General features: G+C 38.3%; 1 protein-coding gene across 1 annotated transcript; it reads left to right on the top strand.

The window, feature by feature from the left end:
- The first annotated feature begins 4,872 nt into the window (after positions 1-4,872).
- On the top strand, positions 4,873-10,253 carry LOC118438408 (homeobox protein MSH-C-like). The gene is made up of 6 exons (XM_035858624.1): positions 4,873-5,689; positions 5,974-6,348; positions 9,174-9,346; positions 9,477-9,520; positions 9,588-9,660; positions 9,734-10,253. Exons 1-6 carry the CDS (start codon positions 5,272-5,274, stop codon positions 10,037-10,039), a joined length of 1,389 nt encoding a protein of 462 aa, XP_035714517.1. The 5' UTR covers positions 4,873-5,271; the 3' UTR covers positions 10,040-10,253.
- Positions 10,254-10,411: the final 158 nt, after the last annotated feature.

Raw genomic sequence — 10,411 nt, 5'->3', positions numbered from 1 at the left:
TGAAGGATGCCGTGAAAAAAAACAGGACAAAAATGTTTTCCGATGTAAAAAATGTTTCATATTATTTGCCATGAATTGCGTTTCACTACAAAATTTATCCATGATAAGGATGGATGGACAATAAACTTGACGCCGTCCAATCTTTGTAACACCGACGGACATGGAAATTTATAAAATACACACGGACATTAAAAAACTAGGCCAATCCATCTCTTGGCTGCTCTACTACGTTCGTAGTACCTCGTGAACCTTAAGGGAGACGGACTGGAAAGGAGACGGGGGAGAAATACATCATTTTTAGGAGAGCCGTCAATAATAATAACAATAATCATTTCTGGCCGGTCTGGTTTGTAGGTTGCTTCTCGTGGGGTGACTTCCTTCAAGAAAAGTCCAACATAAATACTTACACCACATCCAAAACCAAGTTTCGCGTTGTTGTCAGAACTAATTATAGTTCCGAGAGGTAAAGCCCTGCACTGTGTTCCGTACCCTGGCGCCTAGCGTGGCCGGGTCTGGATCATTTTATTTCAGGTTCTTCTCCCGTCGTCGTCGGAAACATATTTAGCCGTGCAGGAAACACCAAAAGCCTTTACGAGAGAGAGAAGAATGAACACCTATTAGTTGGACAAAGGGAAAATGTGATACAATATTCGCACACTCGTCAATTTGCTGAAGTTGCACTGCGGGTAATAGAAATCGGATCTCCATTTTCTTCCTTTACGACGACGACAAACCGCTTATTTTACAGTGAACCGTTTCACACGGTGAATGCACTCTTAAAAATAGTGTTACGCGTTAAAAAGTAAATGTGCTCTGAATTCTGTATATTACGTAAACTCCAGAGTTAACGTGACTCTGGATTTAGTAACTTAATACAGAATTCAGTGTGTAATTGCTTCTCAAAAGAATTTATTCATAGCATTATTTTTAAGAGTGTACATATATTGTGCAACGTACAGCAAATGGCGAACACCACCCAAATGCATACACACACATCTAGAAATAACGATTACTTTGTGAACTGATTTAGTTGGCAGGAACGGCGTATATTATGCAATTTGACTCCTTCATTTGCCCATCTCTCTCTCTCTGCGTCTCCTTCCTTGGTCTTCTTCTGTTTCTAATTGCGGTGGTAATAAAGGGTGAAATGTGCCCATTTAAATGAATGAGACACATCGTCCATCATTATTGGCTTCGTTTAGCGGAGTGGGAGCAGGAGCTGGTAGGAAAATATTTTTATTTCCAGAGATGAAGAGCCAATTAGGAGTAATTCGAGGAGGACGCCAATTACCACCACAAAAATTGACATGTCCTCCGCTCAGTTGACTTTAAAGTGTGGTTCGTTAAATGAAAGTGTTGCGTTTAAATAAACTGAAACATTTCCAAGTGTGGTTCAAGATGAGTGTGCTTTTCTACGTACGCAGAGAGAGACGAGATGATCTTGTCTTTCAGAGCTAATTGGCTGCATAACACACTAACTTATCTATATTTACGTATGTACGTAGACAGCGGGAGGTGCTATCTATACGAATGCTTGCTTCCTTTTATTACTCCAAGTTGTTGAGAGCTGATACCGCCCAGCCAAACTATGTTGCAAATCTTGACATAAATACCAAACAAAATTTGGTGTGAAAACCACTGAAAACCTTTTCAAAATGTTATCATTGTCTAAATAAACGCAGTGCTCATGATTCTAATCAAATCGTAGTAAAACGGATCTTGACTACAAACTACTGGGTAAAAATACGGTTGTGCTGGCTTAATTAATAATGGAGGTCTCCAAGTGTATGCTCTCAGATTTTGGGCAAATTAGTGTCAATCGATCATAAATTTAAGCAATACAAAATTTGTAAAAGACACGATCTGGTCGCGTTTGTCGGAGATATTTGCATCTGAAGAGGAGAAAATACCCCCTAAAGTTACCAATTTTGCACTTTCCAAATTTACTGAGCGCTTTCTCCTCTTCCGATGCAAATATCTGTGTCAAACCTGAGCATTGGGAGATAATATCTTTTGCAAATTTCATATTTTTATTTTTATTTTTTATTTATTTATTAATCAAGCTTGCTTCTTTACAAAAGCTCGTTATGCCTGACATATTAGTAATTTCACATTACATGAATTTGTCGTAAATTTGTCAAATAACTGAATAAATTAGGTGATATGTATAAATATAATTAGAGACTTAGTACAGTATAGTTTAGTGTCATGTATAGGTTATGCAATTATGTACAACGAGTATAATTAAAATGTATTCGTACCTTTAGTTAAAATGTGGTTTCTTAGTTTTACTCTGAAAGTCTTCTTATCCGTACAATTTCTTATATTTATCGGGAGATCATTCCATGCACTAACAGGGTGAAAATGTATACTTCTCTCTCCGATTCTGTTTCTTGGACAGAAGTTACCTCTCAAATTAAGAGCGGATCTGGTTGGATATCTATAAAAAGTCATGCATTTTTTAATAAAACCTTCAAAAAATGGAATTTCGTTATTCTGTATTGAATATAAAAAACATAGAGATTTATAATAATAGTTTTGTTTAGGTAACATCCATTTCAGTTCATTCTGCATTATGCTACAAATTGGTTCATAGCTTTTGCGACCTAAAATGACTCTTGCGACATGTCGCACACCTTTTTCAATTATTTTCAAATTTTTTGCACAAGAGGACCCCCATATTGCAATCATATAGTTTAAAAGTGAAATTAAGCATGCATTAAAAACCAATATGAGGTTCCTCTGCGTCATTAGAGGTTTAAGAGGATATATTGACCGTGCTACATAATGGAATTTTCGGGATAAAGAATTTATGTGGTTATACCAAGACATCTTTGAGTCCAAAATGAGCCCAAGACTTTTTATCTGGTCCTGGCTTACTATTTTGACCCCACCAATGTCAATGCTAATCTGACCTACTTTACTCAGATTTGAGGCACTACCAAATACAATTAATTGACTCTTTCCCAAATTTAGTTTCATGCCGTTACGTTCCATCCAGTCAACCACAGCAGTCAAATCAGTCGTCAATTTGTCAATAATCTCATTTATCTTACTAGGGTGACCACTAATGCAAAGCTGACTGTCATCCGCAAATAACACCATGAGACAATGTTGCACCACTAATGGAAGATCATTAATGTAGACACAAAATACAAAACTGCCTAAAACACTACCCTGGGGGCATCCACGCACCGTGTAACGCACTCCGGAGATTTTCCCGTCTGGACCTTTGACAACTTGCGCCCTATAACTAAGATAAGATCTAAACCATTTAGGATTAACACCATACCAACTGAGCTTTTCAAAAAGTATTTCCCTCACAATGACGTCAAATGCACGCGACAGGTCTAATGCTGCTAATATACAAATATTACCTTTGTTTAGCTGTTCATATATGGATTCAGTAACAGCCACCATTGCTGTTTCGCATGAGTGCCTGTTCCTGAAGCCAAACTGCCCTCTATATAACATATTGTTGTCATCGAAGTGCTTAACAATCTGTGAATGGGCCACTTTTTCAATAACTAGAGACAAGAAGGGTTGCACAGCTACAGGACGATAGTGCGCTGGTTCCATTGGTGAATCAATTTTTGGCAATGGTGTAATAGACCCAGTTTTCAGACAATTCGGAAATTCCTCTTGCATTAATGACCCATTCACAAGTTTGGTAAGAGCATCGCTTATGCTTGGACACCTGATCGTATAATTAAGCATAATTGGTGCAAGACCTGTGCTGTCATGAGCCGTCCTAGTTCTAGTTCTCAGTTTGTTGTATACACGTATTAAGTCATAAGTGGTTATTTTTGTAAATTTAAATTGTGCGTCATAATCAAGTCCAGATGGTTTAGTGGGGTGCACACAATCAAACTCCTCATTCGATACACCTGCATAAAAGTCATTGAGTATATCAATATCCAGCGGATTATTAGTTTGATTCCTCATGAATAGTTGTTTTTTGGTTTTCCATACCCCATTCTTGCTAATGTCAGCATCAATTTTACGCCTACAGTCAAGCTTAAACATTTTATTCATACTACTTCAACTTGTGATCGATTGACGCTAGTTCGGTCAAAATCTGAGAGCATACGCTGGGAAACCTCCATTGCAAGAATCAACACATCACGTAAATAAATAAATGGATGCATAGTAAATATATCCTCATTACGCACTACTTTAAACTTGGTTAGCTTTGGGGGAAGTGTATTGCATACACTGATGATCGAGAATCGAAAGTGGTAACTGTAACAGGACGAGCCTTGCCTTTTAGCTTTGTTCGGAGAGAGGAACATGTGGATCCGATTTCACGGAGTCTGGTAGAGGGTTGGCCTTTGGCTTGGTGTGAATATGTTTCCTCTCTTTTGGTACTCACTCATTATCTCCCCATTTCCCAATCATTTATTCCCCACGTTCCTCTTCATTAACTCGGTGACAAATTTCAGACTCGGAAGCCAAGAGAACCCGCATGAAGATTGTGTCCCCCACTTCTCAGAGTTGGACTCATACACGGTCTAATCTCGGATTTTAAGAAATATTATGCTTGCACCCTCCCCCACATTTTCCAAAATCGCACACACATTGAACTGATACGTTGTTGTAATATTATTGCAATGAGGAGTAACTGGTTGGTTGGTTAAGAGTTGGTTAGCTCACGTCGTCATTACTTATCACGAACCGTGAAAGCGTATGTATCTCCGTCAGCCTGATACTGATTATCCAATTCACTTATTTCCAACACTTCCCCCAACTTTTGTACTGTCCTTAAATCCTGTCTCAAATACACTTTAAAAGATGATCTCCTTCACTAAATCCTTATTACAAGAAGCCAAATGACATTGTTAGCAAGTAGGAACTTGTGCATATTCAGCTCAGTTTTCTCTTCTGGAGGAAGAAATGATCTGCTTGTTAAAGAAACTTAATACCGCAATGAAATGAAATGGGAGTGTAAATGTTTCTTATTAAGAAAACTCGTCTGTGGATAAGTGTCTCTTCTCCCACAACGACACGGCCACATGGAGACGTTCAGCTTAAAAATGATCTTATTGGATGTTCGAGTAAGTGGGCTATCAATGGACGGAAATAAGGAGTTCACTACTTTCCCTTCTTCTTAAATCGGAATGGGTGGTGTGCCATGGTAGTGGGAGCAGTTTAAAGTTCGGTGCAGTCCGAACAAGAAATTTTAGCAAGGCTTCATTATCCATTCTGCATTTCAAGTTTGTTCAACTGATCAGAGTCAAAAAGTGTCATTAGCAATTAAGCAGTGTTACAGAAATGGCTCAAAAAAGCTTATTCTCCATCGATTCGATTTTAAATGGTCAGCCACGGTTGTCAGAGTCGTCTGACAAAAAGTCCTGGCTGCAGATTGGGCATGGTTGTTCCAGTGGCAGTGGCATTGTTCCATCTCGAGACAGTAATTGCCCCCAACAAGAAAAAGGGCTGAGACTTGATTCCGACGAGTGTGACCAATCGGTTAATCATCGTCGCCTTTGTAGTGCTCCCGTAATAAATTCCTTCACACATGACCATGAACAAAGTCGGGATGAGGATTCTGTTCTCGCTGACAATGACAGTGGTCAGACCCGTCGGAAAATCAACGGCAGCATCATTATGAATAACAACAATGGAGAAAATAATCATGCTAAAAGATGTGGCAGTGGGTTGGACAGCGTTTTTGGATATTTCAGACCTGGTAAATTTTTATCGAAAATTTATTAAACGTATGTGTACATATTATGTGCATAAAATCAGCTATTGTAGAATTTTTTCTCCTGTTCTGTATTTTCTCGACCACCTTTCTCTCCATCCACCAATCCGAATATTTGTTGTGTAACAGCGTTTATCTATTCGTCCGTCTGCCCAGTCTGCATTTTGAATTCATTTGGCTCCACACGCACATCAGTTATATCATTTTTTTGTTCTCAAGAAGATAGAACTCATCGTTTTAAAATTCCTTCCTTCCTCATTTTTTTGCAGATTCACTCAACAATGCTGCAGCTCCTCCATTTGACGAAGGAGGAAGACGACGAACAAAGTCAGGCTATCACGATCAAAGTGTGAATGCTCGTGCCAGTATGAAATCGTGCAGAAAAAGTGTGGCTAATTGTACGGAAAGTGCTGGACCAGACATGCTCGAGTTGTCCTCTGGGGAGAGTGAGGACACCACCGACGGATCGAGTCCTCCTGGGCTGGACAAAGACAATGACACAATGAGATTCATTATCCCGAATGGAAACGAGAAGGACGGAATCATGTTTCGTATTATGAAAGCAGACTTGGAAAATGATGCTGGCGATGAAGATGCCATGGTGGAGGACATGGACGATATGGACGGGGAAATTGAGAATGAAGGTGAGAAACTAACTATTAGACGTATGTATCTACATATTTGTATGGCTGCATATCTCTTCTATTGTAAACAACTAGTGCTAGTACGCTACAGATAAGTTTAGTATTTATAGCTACTTCGTTAAACTGCGCAAATAGCCCTTGAATTTGAAACATGACGATACACATTTCATTAAAATGCTCTCAAGTTTTTTCATCCTACACACGTTGCCAACAAGACAAATTGTTTAAATCAACAATCCATCTGGTAGTGAAAAGAGCTTAATAATCGCGTCTCATTGTTGCATTCTTCAAACTAGTCGTGATTTAGCCGTGTATAGAGAAAAACTACAATGGAATCAATCACACCATTCAACCAAGATTACAAAAATATGAGTCTCCACTGTTAACCAATTAGTTAAAAAAGGCTTAACAATCACTTGCTGCGGGAAAATCATGACGATCCCTGAAACTTTTGCAATGCAACAAACAGTTGTGCACAAAAAGAGCCGAAAATATATTTAACTTATGAATTGAAAAATGGGAGTAGCTTCTCATTCGAATGTGTGCATACATATGTACGAGTTGGTACATTTATTAGGAGTTTCGTTGGGTTGAATCACTTCATGACGTGCCCTTTATCATATCACTCCACCCATAAATCTTGAGCCTAACTGACCATTTTGTTTTTCATTTCAAAACTTCTGATTGCTATCTTTCCTTTTCGGTCGAGATTCTAGATTTGCTTTTCGGTGGGTTGTGCTAACCAAGAAGAGGGTGAAATTTAGGCATAACCTCCACCACACTGAGGGCTTCTAGCACACATTTTGCCACCAACATGCATGCATGGATCATGATAATGCAATCTTAAACTTCACCACAGAGATCGACCTGGTTGGTATTTCCTCCTTTCTTTGCGTGTCAACATGTCATAAGTCAAAAAGGAGAACATGGAAATCCGCAATAAAATTGTAATAGTCAATAATACACTCACACCATCGCCACCAAATACGAGTTCCAACAAGGAACTACCAAACCAAACACTTGTTCGTAATTATTTTCATACGTACATATTTACATGGTCCACCAGTAGTCCTTCAGAATATGGGAGGAGGAGGATGAAGGGGGAGAACGACGGCGCAAGAAATGAGACGAGTTGTACATTATTTATTCATTTATACGACTTTATGGTTTCTGAATGTATGTTTTCATAATTTAATTATTTACAAGTTTGCATTGCTGAAAATATTTACTACAATTATGATCATGACTTATTTGCTTAATTGGTCATTAGATTTGAGTGCAGTGCAGTGCAGACCTGAAATAGATTGTGTGGGTCTCTTTTTTTGTGGCATTGAATCAAAAATGTTGATTTGATGGCAGTAAAATTTTCCGCAAGAGAGCCACTTGTAAATTCTTGGGGTTGTTTAAGCCATTCAAATAAATTTCTATTAAGATGCCAACGCCACCCAATTTCAGATTTATCTTGGCCACTACGTTCGTACGACCAAATACAAATAATTCACCTCCAAAGCGCTTTTCATTTAGGGTAAACTGTAATTGGAACCCTTTTCGAATGCTTAATGAAGATTGATGTCGTTTCGCAAATTTTGGCAATAGTTTTGAAAGAGAGGAAAAAAACAAGTCTCAGATATTTGCCAGTCAGGAAGGAAACTGTTTATCTACAACTAATATTACAATTTGTAGAAAAGAATTTATTTTTGTTGATTCATTTTTAAAAAACTTGCCCCATGTTATTGATATTATCACATGCAAATCATCACCACAAATTAATTACGGAACGCTTTTTTTCTTCTGTAATGACCACCTGCCTATCTTTTGTGTGTTACAGTGTCAGTAAGGAGTCACCAATTACGCGATAAATTACACACAGATTGTAGCCACCAAAATGCTAACCTTTTATGATCCTCTTCAACAGGCAGGCAGTACAATACAGTACGACACACACATATTATGACTACATGAGTGGCAGGATATTTGCTAAAATGTATGTAATAATGGTCGTAATTCTATGCTAATTTGCAATTACCATTAGCCTCGCACTTAAGCCAAATAAAATTTACTGCTCCCAGTCTTTCGTCGGTGTAAAGAAGAGTGTGTGGTTGTATATTGTTGCAAATTATCGCCATTATCTCGCATTTAAGGAGATAAACGAGCTAAGTGGGGTTCTCTTCCTTGTTACGGAGAAATAATGCATTATATTATTATGTAAACAATTGCGATGGGCTTAAATGTAGCTTACGTACCTATAAAATAACTTGACTTCTAATTACATTATGCGTATTTGCATATATATTTGTATTTTTATGGTGATCGGATTTTTTTAAAGTTCATGCATATGAAGATTTTTGTTTTAGAAGGAGGGGAAGTGAATCCAACGAATGGGGTTTTGTGAAGGTGGGACATTTCTGCTCTATGTATTCATGATGATCCAGAATTTCCAATTTTACTCTTTGATGATGATAAGTGAGGGGATTAGAAGACACTAATTGGCCTAAAATGAGAGAGATCGGTTGTCACTTGGCAAGAATTCGGTATAATATGGACCGATTTCCCGACCGGCTCCGTTTTCAGTCTACAATTAGTCAACTCGCAAGATTTATGTGTGACGGGACGTCGTCGTGATCATTAGTGGTTCACATGGTTCGATCTGGATTCATGCAGAGGGTTGCTTGGTTGAGGATAAATTGCAAATGCAAAATTTAATGGTTGATTTCACCCGCATGAAAATTCCTGCTTGTGCTTAATAGGCAATAGTTGCAACATAAAGATGAGTGTCGTTGGGAAATAAAATGAATAGTTTATGTATTCATTGTTTTTATTTTCAGAACACCACACCGCACTTGGCGATGATGGGAAAGAGGAGCGGAAGAAACGCCCCCGTACCGCGTTCACGGCGTCTCAAGTGAAAGCACTCGAGTCAGAGTTTGAAAGAAATAAGTATCTCTCAGTGGCCAAGAGAAGCCAGTTGGCGAGGACGCTAAAGCTTACGGAGACGCAGGTAAAAACATAAACTGTACAGTATTTATTTAGTAGATAATAATTATGTCAAAAACTTATGTCCAGGATAAGACTAATTTTTCAGCATGGCTAAATATGCAACAATTAGACAACTATTCTTTTTTTACTAGATCAAAATATGGTTTCAAAATCGTAGGACCAAGTGGAAAAGAAAGTGAGTAAAATGACAAAAATTAAAAGTTAAAGAAGTGAACCTTAAAATTTTTGTTTTATATAAAAAGGTACACCTCAGAGTTGGAACTAGCAGCACAACAATACTACTCGGCTCTTGGATTGGTGTCATCTCGACCCATGGTATTATTTTATATATTTTAAGCATTTTACAATTTGTATCGTGCAACTTTACGCCATAAATATTTTAATTCAGGTTTTGGGTGATCGATTATGGCTGTTTCCCAATAATGGGAATTTCCATCACCAACATCCCTCCGGCCTGGCCCCACTGTCCCCACCACCAGGTGGACCCTCGCAAACACCAGGCATATTCTCACATCCTTCCGGCACAGGCCAACTTATCAGCCATAATCATAACCATCATCATCAGCTCGGAAATGGTCATCATTTTCACCCTCACCAACTTTCACCTGGACACCACGTACTCCTTTCCGATCCTTCGACCACAAGTGGCATTTGCAGTAGGCAGGAACAACAACAACAGTCCTCTAATTTGTAGTTTTGTACATAATGATCATCATCGATGCGAACTAATGTGCGGATATAAAAGAGGAAATTGATTTGAACCCGTTGTTTCTCTCGGATAATTATAGTTTTGTGTAACAATTTTGTGTACACCAAATAATCTTTCTTACCAAAACTGCATATACGAAATAATATTTGTGTAATGTAAATTCTACTCTTCATATTAAACTTGCTTGTTACATAATAAACCATAATTTTTACTTGAAATAAACTGAAACGAAATCTGTTTTAAAAACGTGTATGCATGTACATGGTTTTATGCTGCGCTGCAACCGTTTAAAGTCGGACTGGGCAGGTCCTCTTGCGTCAGAGGTTTTAAAGAAATCGAATTGTCGACTGTGTATGT

The sequence above is a fragment of the Folsomia candida genome, unplaced genomic scaffold (genome assembly GCF_002217175.1).
Source record: "Folsomia candida strain VU population unplaced genomic scaffold, ASM221717v1 Fcan01_Sc021, whole genome shotgun sequence".
In the NCBI taxonomy this organism is placed as follows: Eukaryota; Metazoa; Arthropoda; class Collembola; order Entomobryomorpha; family Isotomidae; genus Folsomia; species Folsomia candida.
The sequence above is the reverse complement of the archived record's forward strand: the minus strand, read 5'-3'. Positions and strand labels throughout refer to the sequence as shown.